This window comes from Leptosomus discolor, chromosome Z (assembly GCF_034619465.1).
Source record: "Leptosomus discolor isolate bLepDis1 chromosome Z, bLepDis1.hap2, whole genome shotgun sequence".
Lineage (NCBI taxonomy): Eukaryota > Metazoa > Chordata > Aves > Leptosomiformes > Leptosomidae > Leptosomus > Leptosomus discolor.
The window spans coordinates 18,481,010-18,497,972 of record NC_141419.1 but is presented as its reverse complement, the minus strand read 5'-3'; the positions used below and the strand labels follow the sequence as shown (position 1 = coordinate 18,497,972).

The window sequence follows — 16,963 nt, the reverse complement described above, 5'->3', positions numbered from 1 at the left end:
AAATAGCATCTCCAACTAACTGACTCAGCAGATGTCGGTAAAAAATTGTAATTCACGATTCCTGAAATTAGCCATGTCTCCATGTAGTAGAAGTGCTTGTTAAACTAGCTGCTCCTCTATACTTAGTTGAGATCAATTTGGGAAAAAAAATAAAGTATTTTTTTAATACTTCTATAATTTGTGTGGAACAGTTGTATCTTTCACTCGTGCATACCACATTCTAACTGTATGAAACACCGTGCAGGAAGTTTATAGAAAAATTAGGTCCCAGGTTAATTAAGAGTTACTTTTACACTGGGATGTACTCTAAACTGAGATTGCATAAAATTGGCAGGTTGTTACTGGCTTGAATAGTTTCCAACTCTACAGAAAACATCAACAGTCCTACTGGATAAAATCTTCAACTACAGCCACTAGTTAATTTAAATTGTTAGTGCATAAAACAGAACCGAGGCACCACAAATACTCTGTCAAGGCACTTAATTGCCTTTAGATTTCCACAGTGTAGCACAGATCACCGGGAATGACCTCCGTAGCCAGGAACTACACTCCAGTTCTGCACTTGGGAAAAATAGGCCCATTCAACTCCGCAAGTCTTCTCTTTCTCACTGAAAAAGAAGAGGAAGAGGAGTCAGTCATGGCAACAAGAAGATGTTGGTGGCAGGCTTGGCTTACCTGCTGTGGAAAGGAGCTGAGAGACATACTTTCTGCCAGGAAAGAAACAGGATAGCATCAGCTTCTGAATTCCTGCTTTAAGCAGCAGGCACAGCCTTATGCAGTTTAAAATCAAGGAGGGTAAGATGCAGTTTCTGTCCGCATGAATTTTTAAGGCCAGAAGCTACTTTCAGCCTTACCTCCCTTATTCTACAGTCTATTATATTTCACACAGTTCTTCTCAGTAATCTGACTTTGGCCAAAGCATCATCTGATGCTGACTGATGTAAAGACAGCAGGAGATGGATGCCACAGTTTTTCCTTTGCTAGCTTTTCTAAATTGCCATTTAAGACTAAAAAAAAATTTTTAAAACTATCTCATTTCTTAACCCTTTAGCCTCCAGCCCTCTGATCATGGTTAACATAGTCAAAGCAGTCTCATATCTACTCTTAAAGTTGATTTACAGCTCTGACAGCTGCTGTCGTGACTTTTCAAGAATTTTGCTGCAAGGAAAAAAGGAAAAAAAAAAGGTACAAAGAGGATGCAGAAGTTAGTTCATGAGGATGAATGTAAAAGTCTTCAGAGTTTGTTCATACATCTTAGAGAAAAGAAGCTATAAGACCAAAACAAAGTTCTGGTAGCATCAGGTAGGCAAGAGCACTGGAGTGGAGCACAAGCAGAGAGCTATTGCTGACAGGGAGGAAAATAAAGTTTTTCTATACTTATATGTTGTCCAGGTGTGGAGCTGAGATGCTATTGCCAGAGACCATCACACTGATGAATACAAGCTGCAAAGAACGAAATCAGACAAAAATGCAGATCTTAATGGTCAAAGAGGCAAAATACTGTTACATGGAAAGCAATTTATTAATTCCTCCCCTTACAGCAAGAACAATGAAAACACTAGATCCAAATCTTCCAGCTGATTACTTTGTATGCCAGGTGCTGCCCAGTCATTAAAACCCTTGCTCTGTTCCAAAGGACAAATAGCAAGCCTTTCCTGGTACAGCCCTCTAGTGACCAGAAGTGCAGCCGCAGGCAGAATAAATAGGCTGGTTTTTTGTGGCTTTTAAACCTTATGTTGAGTCATGAAGGGACAGAAGACTCTGTCTGTGGTGGTTATGCAGATTAAAATACACGGTTCCAGTTTTCCACCATTTCTTCACGGCTGGCATTTACACGTTAGATCTTTTCTCAGTCCCTGCCTGTTAGCCCTTGCTTTCTAGATGTGTCTGCAGAACACAGCAGTGCTAGCGGTGGTGGGGTCCTCCAGCCCATCTCCCGCTCACAGCAGGGCTCTGCCTAGCCCTGGGTCAGGGCAGTCACTGGCTCTGTCCCTCTAAGTCTTGCAACGCCCACCCTCCCGGGGAAGGAGTTCTTCCTAATGTACAAAAAAGGACAATCTGCAAACTTTTGCTTATTCTTCCCAGATCAATTGTCTGCCACTGCCGAGGAGGAGGTTTGGCGCAGCCCTGTAACCACCCTACCTATGCAGTCGGGAGCCGTTGAGACAGTGTGGCTGATAACGTTGGCTGCATTCAGTGCTGCTCTGCTGGACTGATTTCCTGTGCTCTACAGCAGCTTGTAGCCGAGCAATGGAAAGCCTCTGCCGCATGCATTGGCTGAAACAGCAGCTTGCAGACTTGCCCACATTTTGCTTCACAAGCACTTCTGATCACTTCATTGAGGGTACAAAGATAGCTCAAAGCCACGTGGCTTCCCACCTCTCCCTAGCAACACTTCCAATTCATTTTGCTGAAGGGGATGGGCCAAGTCCCACTGCCATCAAATTCAACTCTACTACTTTTCATCTCCTTGTTAAAGTGGGAAAGAAGCTGGAGGAAGACAAGCAGTTGGCAGGCATCGCAAGTGCTGGCAGCTCACAACCCATGTGCCATATGCTGTATCACGTGCCGTACTGAAGCACATTAGCAGCTCTCGCTCCTTCCCAATAAGACTCACTGGTGCTGCCCAAAATGCTGCCTCTTCTGGGAGCTGCCCAGTGTCTCTAGGTTTGGAGCACAGCCCATTGCCTGGCCCACAGCAGCTGCGTTAGGGAACCAGTCAGTGAAGGCTGCTTTCCTCCTCGAGGGGCAAGGCATCATCAGACCCTTCAGGAGGTGGTTTCTAATTTGAGCACATCCACCAGAGCCTTCAAGTGAGCAGCTATGCCCTTCTCCCACCAGGAACTGCGCACAGGACCCTCCTGTGCTCCCCGGCTTGCAGCCAGCCCAACTCACCTAGGTCATTGTTATTCATCATGGCATTGGAGGCGCGGAGCCGGGGACCTTGCTGGGTGAAATGGTACCCGAACTTCAGCAGAGAGGTGTTTTTTTCCAACATGTTCGCAATTTCCATTTCTACTTTGTTGCCCAAAGGCTGGCTCTTTTGAAAACAGAAAAGCAAGCTGGTCAGGCCAGAGGGTGATTCAGAGCAAGCACTTAGATCTGCCATCTCCACCCCTTCCCTCCTTCTTTGGACCTGTTTTTTCCATTTGGCATTTCTGACTTCAAGCTGATGAAACAAACCGCTGGCCTGTTCCTGGTACAACTGAGTGGCTCCAACTTCTCCAGTAGATATTCCCACAAGTCCTCTTGCCCAATGACTTTATTTCTTGGACAGATTTACAGATAAGAGACGCCTGGAGAAACTATGATTTTGAACTCCCAGTCGCCTGTCCCTGAGCTCCGCATAGCCCAGCTGCTTCATTACTACCCCCTAGGTTTCTGGGGGAGCTAAACTTGCCATGTCATCTGTACCACTGCACACTCTGGAGTGCTCCTTCTCTTTGCCTTGCACTGTAGCAAAAATTTAAGTTTTACTAAATAGTCATTATTACTTAAATCCTTGCAAGAGCTCAGAGCAAGGCATGATATTGGAGAGGTCCCCTGCTCTCAAGGGACATGGCAAGCTGCTTGCACTGCCACAGCCTTTGTTAATTACTGAAGTAGCAGCAGATACTGCCCAGGAACTGCAGCAGAGACAAGGAGCCGAAACCTCTCCAAAGCAACCTGGCAGTGGCAGTGGGCTGCCACCCTCCACCTTGACCAGCCACTCAATTTCCCACAACCAGGACACGTTCACTTAATCAGAGCTCCTGCTTTACCTGGTTGTCGATGCGCAGCTCTACGAGTGATGCATTGCCCTGGAGCGCTTCGACAACAGCCAGGATCCCTGACCCAGAAATGAAGTTTGATTCCACATTCAGGCTCTTCAGTGTGTTATTGACTTTCAGCATTTCTGCCAATGCCTGCGGGCAGAGGTGGGCAGTCAGATAGGCAGGGGCAGAGCATCCCAGAGCAGCAGGGGTTCAACTCCCCTCGCTTCTGGAGGACACTGGGAGGACCCCACGTGCTGAGCGGTTTCACAGCCACCAGATGTGAGAGGTCTGTCCAGGGGGAAGGTCGTTCCCCCCCCTGTTGCCCGGGGATTTGTGAATGTGAGCACGCTGGAGGCCACAGCAAAACCTCATATGGACAAACCCTTAGGGCCACCCCAAAGGATGATGGTCCACACCTGCAGCTGCCCCATGACAACTTCATCTGTGCCTCTTCTAAAGCCAGCATGCTGATGGCAGGGATGCTGGCCAGCATCGGCCCTACCTCATGCCTGATCAGCTCCCTGCCTGCAGTGCTCCTTCGGCACAGGGCTGAGATGCTTCCCATCACAGCAGGCAGACAGAGGAGCATCTGTCTTGAAGAACAAGGGATTCTTCACATCCCAAGATGTCTTCCCAAGTGGCATCACAACCCTATTAATCACTTTTGCTTCCCTCAGTGGGCAAGACCAAAAGTGGGCTGGCAGACTCCCAACCCCCCTGACCTGATCTGATGATCTCATTTCTTAAGCTCCATGGGAGGACTGGTCTAGGTCATGAAAGGACCAGATGGTGATGCCCAAATGGCAGGGCTGACCTGCACCCACTGATACAGCACTTGGCTCCACAGCTCCCCTAGCCCTGTACAGTGCCCCACAGGCCCTCAAACAGCACCAGTGCTGCCTGCACAGGCTTCTTCCCCAGTCCAGAGTGCCTGAAATAATGTGAGGGCTGTACTTGCCCCCCAAAAAGAAGTTTTTTTCTATAAGGAAGCTGGTGTGCACCTATGTGTGGAGGCAGGGAGGCAGGCGTGGCCTGGGTGAAGAGGAGCAGAAATGGGCTCCAATGGTGCTGGAGGAGTGTGGAAAGATGCAGTCTGGAAGGTAGCAGGAGGGCCAGGCAGAATGCTCAGCACTTCTCTGCATCTTCACTGATATTTAAGACTGCTTGCAATAGCCAGAAAGAGCCTTTATCACCCACAGAAGCCACACATAAGAAAAGCAGATTCCTGCTTCTGCAGAGGTCAGCACAAAGGAATATATGAAAGAGAGCCAGAGCAGACACCTGCAAGGGGAGGGACAGGTATGCACACAGCAGCGTATAGCTAAAACAAATGGAATGCCCCTCATCTAAGATTAACCAAGAGACAGATTGCTTTTACAAAACACCACTAGGCAGTCAGTTCTTGTCTCCCACTCCTTTTCCATGAGATCCTTGAAGACAAATATGAGACTGAGTGGGATTAAAGGATTGTGTCCTGAAATCTCCACAGCCAAAAGAAGGAAGCAAAGGAAGCAAAGCCTGTCTGTTGCTGGCTTTCACTAGCACTCCTGAAACTGAGTCACCTCCACCAAACGCCAGAGGTGCAGAACGTGCCAAATGCGACATAAGGTGCAAAAGCAGTCAGTCAGTAACCCCCAAAATAACTTACCCACGAGCAGCTCCTGTCACAACTTTATGACGATGAGCTGACGGTACTTACGAAAGCAACAGGGTCATTGCTCCGTGTCCCAACTATACTGAACTTCTTCACATAGGTGTTATTTTTCAGTGATTCCGCAAAAGCTTTTAAAGTTGGTATGGGAATATTCTGTGAAAAGAAATGCAGAAAACCTGTGTTAGGCCATCATCTGTATGAAGGAATATGCAATTCATTAAAACCATACTTTAAATTTCTTATCAAGGTCAAATCACCAAATGCACTGAAGTAATTTAAGAAGGGGTTGATAAATGTTTTTACAAATTCTCTTGCTATAATCAACATGGCCTCAGGAGCATGGCAAGGTCTTCATCCTATTTCCCACACTTCTAACAGCTCACTGCCTTGATTTGAAGCTACAATGGCTCTGCTGTTTAATTTAATTGCCCAGAAACGCAGCTACTTATGAACACAGGCGTTGTGGAGATGTATGTAACTAGGATCTATGAGCCTACAAAGCACTTCTGCGCTTTTTAATACAAATGACAGCACTGAGCATTATTCATATAATGTTCAGGAAAATTTCCACCTACAGGGCCTGATGCAGAAAGACCCGAAACAATCTTGTAGAACAAACCACAGACACCTCTGCCTGCTTTATACATCTTTCAGGCTAACATTTGCCATGCTAGGTCTCAGCCCAGAAAATAAATCCATGCTGCTTATGCTGAGTTCTCACAAAATGAGTATTTTTCACTCACCAAGCACTTACCAAGATGATACCCTTTTCAGATGCACAAATTTTCACCAGTCTAAAATTCTAAGTGGTACTGTCAGCTTGGACTTCTTGCCACACTATTTGGATGCCACCACGTGGAATCATCTACAGTCAGACATCTGCAGAGCCATAACACAGAGCCCAGCAGCTCACCATCTCCACTGCCACTCCCTAGTCCTCCAAACTGTATCCCAAAGTCATCAGTCCAACACACAAAAAGCCAGCCGGATCCTCAGCCTGGTGTCCTCAAGGGACATTCAGGGTCACTAGACACAATCAAATACATGAAAGTAAAAATCTTTTCATTCTAGAAAAGTGCAGGTGGCATGGCACAAGTGTTTTTAACGTGCCAGTGCAGTCAGCCATGTTCTTGCTATGTGAGGATGTCATCATTCAACAGACCCCATGGGATGGGGGTCCTGGAGTCAGGGAGCATAGATGGAAATTGTATTTTTTAGTATGTGTATGTGTCCCAGAGGCAACATAAGAAGTGGTGCTGCATCCTGATTTGCTTTCTACAAGAAGTGAAAGAGTCCCATAGAAGGGATGGGTGGGAGATGGACAGGGCTAGCTGCAAGAAAGGAGGTTTCTTCATATTTTCATGCCAACTGTCAGGATTATGAAGTCTTTTTCCTCCCACCATTTTATCTTACATGAACAGCCCCTCCACCAAATGTGGCTGACTAAACCACTGAAGCAACCTAGAATGCCTAGACAGGCTGGAGACAGGAGTCCCAAACTACCCTCAACACAGTTCCACTCTTCCAGGCATCTACAGGAGTCCTCCTGCCACCAAGCCCACACTGTTGACCGACAGCAGGTAACAACCCCTGTTGCCCAAAATGGAGATGGAAAGCACTGGTGTTTCTTGACTCACTACATGCAGTGCTGCAGTATTACTCTGTGCAGCAAAACAGACTTGGTCTCTGCCTTCCATGTATCAAATGTTTGGTCCTGTTATTAAGAGAGAAGAGTAGAAAGGAGCAAATACCATAATATTGTTAAGGTTGACTTCCTCAAGGTCAGGATCATTGCTTTGTATTCGTTTCAGAGTTTCCTCCACATCTGTTGAGTTCGGTTCCTCATCAGGAACTGGTTTGTACTGTGTGGGCTTAATCACACCTGCAAGTGAAAAGCAAGGTATGTGAAACCAAAAGCACCCTGAGCAGCAGCATGTTCTCTTAGGGTGTGTTTCTTCTCTTCCAGAAGCAGTGACAGGAAAAGGAAGCGCAATCTGACAAACAGACACAAGATGCGAGTCTGAACAAGCACTCATCAGCTCCACCTACGCTCACATGCATCCAGAAATGCTGCCTGGCACTGGGGCCAACCAGCACAGGACAGACGGTGCTTGCTGCTATGTGCCCTCAGAGTCCAAAACGGGGTGATGCCTGTGTGGGGCTGTTCCCTGGGCTCTGCTAGCTCCCGGATGGTGCCAGGGCAGCGACCGAGACTGCGCTCGCTCGCGCAGGGCAAGGGTGCACCAGAGATGGCCCCAGCAATCACAGGCTGCTCTGACATTCATAGCTCCAACCTTCAGCCTAAAAATAATTCCCACTTCACCTCTGCTAGCAGCTTCAAAGCAAAAAACTGCAGCCTGATAATGCTCTAAATCACCTACTGTTGAGCCCTTCTTTGTTCACGATGGTGCTGCTCCCCAGTGCTTCATAGTACTGCTGGTTACTCATCAAGGTGTGCATGCCAAGGATGGCTACAGAAAAAGAAAAGGAGAATACGACTTGAGTTATTGCAGGCTCCAAAGCCAGGAAAAGACACATACATGCCATGCTGCCTGGGATGGGGGTCCGTAGCACATTACCTTTCCCTGTGCAAGCACAGAACAACATACAAAGGTGAGACCAAGCCCTCCAGCTGTCATAAATAAACAACAGGGCTCACAGGAGGAGAGCAACATCACCTTGCGGACAACAAAGAGACAAGGCTTCCCAGTAGCCAACTTGATGCAGCATCATGCAAAAATGGTAAGGGGAAGACAATAAAAGACAAAAAAATGCCATTGGTAGGATTTAATCCAAGGGGTTCAGTCCAGCAGGAGCCTGTACATCCTCATCATCCTTGCTCACCTGGGCATGGGCCACACACTGCGACAGTCCAGTTTTTGAGATCATTTGTGCCCCACACAGAACCAAACCTGCCCCTCAGAGAGCAACATTTGAGGTGACTGTCATCCGAAACATGGCAACACACATCATGTTTTTACTCAACAAGCAGGGGTGGTGTGGTGGTGGTGGTGGTGGTGTGCTTTGAATTGATCTTTGTACACTTGGAAGCTGACATTGCGAGAAGGTGAAGCTCTGCTGGCTTGGTCAAAATGCACAAAGTGATGGTATGAACAAATTTCAGACTGTAAGAGCCCAAAAGCCAAACTTCTGCCAATCTGTGTATCTCAGGCTCATGACTGCAAAACCAATATGCAAATGCCCATTGAAACATGCCCATGGGGATCTGCTGACATTCTTGCCAGCTGCAAATGAGCAGTAGGAAGCCAATGGCTTAGAAAGATTTAGGCAAAGATTCTGTTTATAAAAATAACTCTGCTACTCACAGAAAGTTCATGTTTGAAAACAAACTGGGGTTTAATTTTTTATTTTTTTTTTAATTTAAATAATTGTATGCCTTTCTACAGAAAAATGCAGACACATGAATACTTGTTATAAACAGACACATTTGAACAAATCTTAACCTCTGGATGGGCACAGTTGTTAAAATAAATAAAGAACAAATCTCTCCCTAAAATTCAAGCATGCCACCACAAAGGCACTTTGCTTTCCCATGAGCTGCCCCTCTTATGTTTGGTTGGTACCAGTCCATCACCATTTGCTCAGTGCTTTGGCCAAGAAGGGCTGGGAGCTGGAGAAGTCTATCCCTGAGACCCATCACACAAATGGCATCTGTTATGGTGACAGCTCACTGTGACTCCAGGTCTGGGATGCACAGGCAGGACAGCCTGCAGCAAAGGGTGTCAACAAATACCACCATCCACTTCCCCCGACCCTGCCCAGCAGATCCCCAGTTGGACTGCACAGAGCCAAGCAGTTTCCATCTGAAAGTCTGAGTGAGGTTCGGCACTTTGAATTTGGTTGTTTGTATTTTAGCTGTCCCTCTTCTCTGCCATGTACTCATAGCTGAAATATTCAGGAGTGTAACAGAGCTCGGAAAAGTAATTTGCAGGCTCAGCATTTTGGGGACACACACAGACCCCAAACACAGCTTACTCTGACAATGAAATCTCTACACCAACAAGGACTGTGAAGATCTGGACTGCAGACAGGGGGAAGGATCTGCTGTTATGACCACACAGGGGTTTTTGGGACTCGAGTTTTGCTGGTAGAGAAGAGGGACCTGCTGTTAGTAAGTCTGATGTAATACTGTGCATTATCCAAAGGAACTGAAGCAGAATGAAGGCATCCCATTTCTGCCTCCCCCAGCTGAACAAAAGCACGGGAGCCCTTCCAGTACTTGTTGGGAGCCACCCACAAGAGCTATCCCACTGGCCTTGCCAAGGAAGGGATCCAATATACCATGGCTGACAACAAGCCCTGCTAAAGAGGCAGGAGCAATGCTGTCACTGTCAATATTGAGATTTCAGCACAGCTTGTATCACATCAGTTCTCCTGCTGCCACTTCAAGTGTATTCCACCAACAATTGCAGAACAAGCTGCCCCAAAAAGCATTTCTCTGTGAGAATAACTGCAGCATGGACCTGGAGCTTAGAAAGGCAGATTTGTAGGATAGGGCTTTATAGGACTCTAGGAGTGAAGTAAAAAAAAACAAACTCCAGAGATGCAATGCTTGGACAGGGTACTTATGTTGGAAGCCTTAATGCAGAGACACATTTCTAAGCCAGAATATGATATTATTATGTAGAAGTTGTCTAGTTGGTGTGGTTATTCTACAGTCTATTGTACAGACTTCTGGCAAAGAGGATACTGCTAGGGAGTGTGGAAGTCTGAAGCAGACAGAACTGGAAGAAGCCAGTAGCACTGAAATATTCATCAACTGCTAGACCAGCAGTGGACACGTGAGCTCGATAAGGCACCAAGGAGGGGTTCATACACTCCTCTGGCGAAGGCATATCCTATCCCAGGCAGCTGGCTTCAGCAAGATACTGATATTGTCATCTTTAAAGTGGGAAAGCAATGAGGCTTGCAGGGGGTCGCCTCCACTCAGACAACACTGCCTGAAAAGCAGCAATGGGACACTGCTTGAACTTACCTAGCATGGAGGCGTAAAGCCCTCGGATGGGGACCACGCCTGTCCTTCTTGGTTTGCACGGAGCTTGTTTAGCCTGGTGAAGAGCACACTTTCGGGGCTCGAACAGCACCTGCAATTGCTCTGTCCCCCTCTCCAGCTCACTCTGCATTCCAACCTGCTTCTCAGTCATCGTGAAGTACATCAGCCTTTTAATGCTGGATTCCCCCACCCCTGAGCTAACACTCACAAAACCAACCTACTGCACAAATCGCAAGAAATCTGTAGCTTTAAAATGTGTTGGAAAAGCTCTTTAACAAGGAGGATCTGTGGAAAGACTGCTCTAACCAGACATCTCCTTCAACAGGTTGCACAACAAATCCACATTCTCAATGGATCTGCTTGATTGTTTCCTAGAGGTTTGGCTTGAAAAAAGCTGTGCTCCTGAAGGTGACAGCCTGCAATTTGCAAGATTCAGTGGCAGAGACAGGAGAAAAGCTCAAAAAAGCACACTCTGTTCCCTTGATAAATCCTTCTTCTCACTCCTCAGCTTTGGTCCATGCTCCTGATTAAATTACATGGGTTGAGAGTAACTTTAAACATACACTTCTTTTTTAACAAAGAAATAAATCCTGTCAAAACTGACAGCGTTCAGATAAACAGCAAAAAGCTCAATAGCTCATTTCCCACAAAACAACAAACAAAAAGAAACTAGTGGTCACATAACTTGAACCCCCAATTTACATGAAACTATTTTACCAGCAATGTCACAGAGCTCTGCATCAGAGGCATTAGCAAGGGCTTCCTCCAGTTCCGGCTCCAGAGTCACACTTTCCAAAACAGGATCCATCGGCTTGTGCTTGGGGATCCAAGCTTTTCCTATAAATGCAAAGTGAGGTCATTCTCAGTATAGCTATAGCACCTGTTTCACAACTAGCTGTGCAGATGCATTTCCGTGGGGTGAGGTTTGCACAGTGGAAGGGACAGAGAGGGCACAAAGACCTACAGAAAAATTAGAGGAGACATTGAATCCCTTCCCATTAGCTTGGTCTGAGTCCTGCTGCAACACCAGACAGGAGGCACCTGCCAGACACCTCCAGCTGTGGAGCTGGACCCTTTCACTAGTACAGGGGGCTCTATCTACAAAAGCCCACTAGTACATTTGTACAGGGCGACGACTGTTCAACACTCAGAAAGCCACGCACAGCCTGACCCTGCAGGACTTCACTTCTTTGAAGGCTGCATAAAAGGGATGGAGATTGGCCAGCACCCACATGGACTAAGAGAGACCAGTGGCCCGGATCCAGCACTGTGCAGGACCGGTCCTGCCACCGAGACAGCTCCTGTTGCTAACTCTAAATGCATGGTGGCAGCGCAGACAGCACATTAGTCAAAAAAGGGTGGAAAAGAGATGGCGGAGGGGGTCTGGCAGCAGGCAGGGATAGCAGTCAGTCATCCAGCAGGCACACGGGATGCAAGGAGGAGCAGGCTTGGGGGAACTGGTCTGGCTCAACGTTCCAGCCGAGGACAGTAGGGCAGGAGGGACAGACACAGAGAGCATGCCAGATGGAGACCTCCATGCTCTGTCTCCCAGGACAGCAACAGAAACAGGCCTTTTCCCTGCAAGCCACAGGTGCAAAGCCACAGGTACGGCTGGTAACACAAAGCTGCCATCTCAGCTGCTCGCTTGTGGCCTTCTCCTAAGCAGGCTGCCCGCGTGCACAAGGGGCTGTGTAGAGAGTAACAAAGCTCCAGCTCAGCTCTGAATGCCATGGGCTCCTCAGCACTCCCCCATCCCGTTGTTCAGGATGATCATCGGGCAAGCCATGACCCTTTCTCTGCTGGTGCTGGCTGCGTTCCAGGGAGGCGTGGGGCAGTGGATGGGGCTCATGGCACTGCATGGCTGCTCCCAGCTCCTAAGTGCTCGTGCTGCCAGCAGATGGGCAGATTTCTTTGTGGAGGCTGAACGGGTCAGGTCTGAGATTTCACAACAGGCCACCGACCTGTGTCCACCACCACCACCACCACCACCAAAGAGAGAGGCTTGTGGTGTTTTAACACACCACAGCAGGGAGCAGTCTGTTGGGTAAACCCAGCAGGAGGAGGAGGGAACCCAGAGCATTTCAGAGCAGTTCCCTCCCCTGAAATAGTCCAGGATCACTGCAGAGAGATAGCGAGTACAAAGCTCTCAGCTTGGCATGCCAGCCAGGACTATTTTTGTCCCTCCTCTGAAACTAGAGTCAGAAGCATCAAAAGGCAGAAACAAAGATCCTGCTGCTCAGGGATGTGCAGAAACAGAAGGGGCTAAATTTAGCCTCAAGGAAGAAGCAACTGCGCTTCAGGCTCTCCTGATATGAAATGGAGGCTGCTTATAAACAGCCTTTTGCAAAACGGCCCATCTCCCGCCTGCACCCTGCTGCCCTGACGAAGAGGGCAGGAGTCCGCCTCGTGGGACACAGCTGCTCTCACAAAAATAGGCAGAGCGTCATGTGTGCCTGCAGAGCCAGGCACCTTCTGGGTATTCTGCAGCTAAATGTCGGGGAGGACTGGTCCTCTCAGCCCTGGCTCGGTGCAGAGACCCAGAACTGTTGTCCCACACGAGTCGGCAAACTGCACACACCTTCTGGTCAGTTCAGCAGGGAATAGCAAAAATAGGGCAAACTTTATTCTGCCATCACACAATAACTCCTTTTGACATCTCAGTGTCATTAAAACTGCTGGGTTTTAATTTTAGAAGGTATCATCTCTCAGTCATGCTTTATTTCAAGTTTGAAGTTTAAATTAAACGGTGCGTGCAAACACTGCATAGTATACCATAATAGATGCATGTATGCACACACCAACTCCTACTCTGTCCAGCAGCAGCCAGGGAGAGCACCTCCCATGGCAAACTAGTAAATCACCCTGCAAATTGCAATCGTAGTGATTTACTTACAGCTCTGCCACAACTGTGAATATGTAACTTATCATCTCTGGCTCACAGTCAACGTAGTTAGTGTCTTCACTCAACAGCATGTTACAAGTGAAAATATGTTTAATGTGTTTGAGATCATATCAGATTGAAATATGATTAGCTCAAATCAGAAGCTGAAGACTCAAGCCTGAAATACCTCCATCTCCTGCGGAGCACTGCTACTACCAGCTGGGCTAGCCAGGCAGGTAGCCAACGTTGGGCTGGGGTACGTTTGAAGTTGCTAAATCGCTCTTCCTGATAGCACTCAATTTACCTTTTAGTTTACTTCTTTCAAGGAGAACTCATTGTTTTTTGCTAAAAATACCTCAAGTTTTATTAAATGGACAGATGTAACACAAGCTCTTTCTCAGAGAGGCATGTCGATCAGTAAGGAGGCAGCTTTGAGAAAGACTCTAATTAGGAAACATGCTTACATGCCCACATTTTCATGCACTTCTTTTTTGACGTGGGGCAACCAGTAGTGCAAACAGCATACAACCAGATCTGCTGCTGCAGGCGGACCATGGTGCGGAGAGAGACACAACAGCAGAAAAAAGCTGCTGAGAAGCTCCTGGAGCCCAGAGGCAAGGACTGACCAGACCACATCTCATGTCAGATGATAGTCAGAGTGCTAATGGGAGAAGGAAAGTCCTTTGGACAACGGGACATGTCCCAGGAGAACAGAAAAAGATGCCAGAAGGAAAGGAAAGAGAAGAGGCAGAGCAAAGTCCTTGCTCACAGGCCCCAGGGCCATGCAGAGCAGGGGTGCAGCAGCCGCTGCAGGCTACAGTGCAGGAAGACAGAAACATGCAAGCTGCAGGAGACTTGGAAATGAGGCTGGAGCTGTCAAGAGGTGATGAAGACTTGACAGGAACTGTTGACTGAAGGGAGCTATTGAGTTTCTCTCTACCAGGATGAAGTTCAGAGTGTATGGATGGAGCACGAAAGGCAACAGTGGGAAGACAGAGCACAGCCTGCAGAACTCACAGGAGGACAGGGCAGAGGAGGAACAAGAGAGGACAGAAGATGATGTCTTCCCTCCAGCTTGACACAGCTGCAGTGGAATGGGGAAGGAAAGAGTCTGCACAGTGGTACAGCCTCTGTCCACCACTTAACAGCGATAAGGTGGAATCCAAATCAGCAAGCACATGGACCGCTAGGGCACACCCCACTTTATTAGCTGGGCTGGGGCTAGACAGCAGGGAGAGCAGATCCACCACCCCAATGGTGTCAAAATGAAGTCGTGCTTAGCAATGTGGGACAGACATAACCCTTCTGCTGTGACCCCGCTGTGTCTTCATTGTGATGTGCTCAGCATGGCGCAAAGGATGACCATACCTCTCTTTTCACCCGTGAAAGGAACCAAGTCTTCTCTGTCTTTAACGTCCTTTGCCTGCTTTTCTAGGTGGGCCATGAGTTCCTCCCTTTTGAACGGGCCGGTTGGTGGCTTTTGCGTCTGATCCCGTTGCCTGAGCCCTGCTGGCAGCAATGCGTTCTAGGCAGGGAGGGGAGAAACGCGGGTTATCTCTGCAGGCCACAACCCCAATCCATCAAATGCTCTCCCCTCTCCACTTCCCTCATTGCACTATCTTTCTTCCACATTGCTGGACAATTTGCTTCTCCTTGTGTCAAAGGTTATCTCCACCCAACCCCACTGATTCCCACATCATCTAAGACACATGATGCTCCTTCCCCCCTCCAATTTCAAATGCTGCCAAGTGGATGTTTCTCTACAACAGCAGCTCCCGCCCTTTCTTTGTGGCTCTCAGCCATCACCTCCTGTTCCTCCTAGCCTCTTCCCACATCCTCACCATTTCTGCTGCCTCTTTGCAACAGCTGCCAGAACAAAGCTGCTAAACTCAACCGATATTCTCCTCCCTATATGTGTCTGTCGGAGCGCCTGCATGCCTCACATGTCCCAACAAGAATCAGTTCAGGGAAATCCCATGGTCTTTCACACAGCAGACCAGAGAGCTGCAGTGGTTTCTTCTGCCTTTCATGATGCACCACAAAACTACAGCTGGGGTCTCCCAGTGAAGGTCACTCCATTGCAGAAAAAAACCCCTGTGAACCTCAGCCCTTTTTCAAACTGCCTCCTTGTTATTCAGTCACATTAGCCATCATGGGAAGTTGTTTTGTGCCTGACACATACGGCACGTAAGCACCTGCTTATATTTAAATATAGAACAGCCTTAATGCAGTAAGACTATTCCCAGATTTGACACTAAGCATGTTCTTTAAAGCTTTGCTGGATAGAAGTCAACATTTACTTTTTTAAGACATCCAAGGTGATTTTGAACAACATGCTGATTTTTCCATGCCTACCCAATAAAAGTAATTCATTGTAATTTAAATCTGTATCAGCGAAAAGCTCGTGAAGGAAAATGACTAATAGGAAGCAATTAGACTTGGGCAACCTTGGAAGGTGATGGAGGAGAACTGTGCTAAAGCACAAGCAGGGAGGCATAGGAAACAGCTTGCTTCCTCAGGCTTCATGCCATGAGAGGTGACTGTGCAATCGTCGTGCTTTAACCCCTGTACTCAGTCTACACCTGTACTAACAGATGTTCGTGATTATTTTACCTTTCTGCCCTTCACAGAATGCTGCCTGACTCTGTGTCCTCTGAGGCAGCTGTAATCAGCCCATCAGCCCCGACGTTTAATCCCAGCAGCTAGCCTGACACCTCTTAATTATTTTCCTGTGTTGCAATTAAAAATACTGATGATGCAATCTACGCTGCCCATCATTTCCCCCAGGAACACTAACTGCGTGTTGCAGGAACAACTTCTCACTTGGCAGTGCCCAGCCTCATCACACACCAGCACTGGCTCACATCGGTGATGCAAATCACAGTGCTCGTCACACCAGAGCATGCATACCAGGGCAAGGGCAGAGGAATCATCACAGAAACAAAGTGCCATGTGTAGCGCATGCTTGCAACGGCAGAACCACTGCTGCTGCTGTGTGGACAGTCTCTTCCATCCTTGCACTGAGCACAGGCTCTGCAAAGGATCCCACTTAAATACAGATTACTAATGCAAGGCCATTCCCCCACAACCACTGAGATTTACCACCTAGCAAATCTCACGTAAAAATCACTTACATCGGGATCCAGCTCTTCCAGTTCATTCTCTAACTTCCTGAGCTCCTCTTCTGTCAGAGCTCCAAGGATCTTGTCTTCATCCAGGTCTCGGTATTTTTCTAGCTCCTTTCTGTAAGACATCTTAGAGAAGTCTCGCGAATCTCACTTTTATGTCAAAACAGGACCTGAAATGAAAACAAGAAGCGTAACACTGAATGCAGGAAACCTGACACTGCAGCCCATCTGGATGCGGAATGCTGAATACCACAGAGTTGCAGAAGATTTATGCTTAAAGCATGGCTGACTTCAAAGCCAGGTCAGACTGCTCAGGGCCCCCCCCGTCCATATGCTATACACAAGTAAAGGCCCATGGTGATAACAGTGGAACAACTTCTGCAGCACATTGCCTCATCATGGACTTACAGGGCAGCACTAAGGCAGTACTCGGTACAGGACCCTGGCTAGAGATGTCTTTCTCCAAGCAATGCTAGATGTTAACAAAGTGTCCTAGGCATTTATTTCCTTGAAGGACAACAAACCACAAAT

The 16,963-nt window shown here is 47.6% G+C and overlaps 1 protein-coding gene across 2 annotated transcripts; it reads right to left on the bottom strand.

The window, feature by feature from the left end:
• Positions 1 to 514: 514 nt before the first annotated feature.
• Positions 515 to 16,558, bottom strand: TMOD1 (tropomodulin 1). Of its 2 annotated transcripts, XM_086479180.1 has the most exons (10): positions 16,439 to 16,558; positions 14,673 to 14,829; positions 11,141 to 11,260; positions 7,791 to 7,880; positions 7,161 to 7,291; positions 5,455 to 5,562; positions 3,762 to 3,905; positions 2,877 to 3,040; positions 1,378 to 1,425; positions 515 to 608 (listed from the first exon to the last, which is right to left on the bottom strand). In XM_086479180.1, exons 1-10 carry the CDS (start codon positions 16,556 to 16,558, stop codon positions 515 to 517), a joined length of 1,176 nt encoding a protein of 391 aa, XP_086335306.1. The 2 variants fall into 2 exon arrangements, with proteins under 2 accessions (XP_086335306.1, XP_086335307.1); XM_086479181.1 differs by lacking the exon at positions 1,378 to 1,425 and having other exon boundaries at positions 524 to 608; positions 2,896 to 3,040.
• Between the last annotated feature and the right edge of the window lie 405 nt (positions 16,559 to 16,963).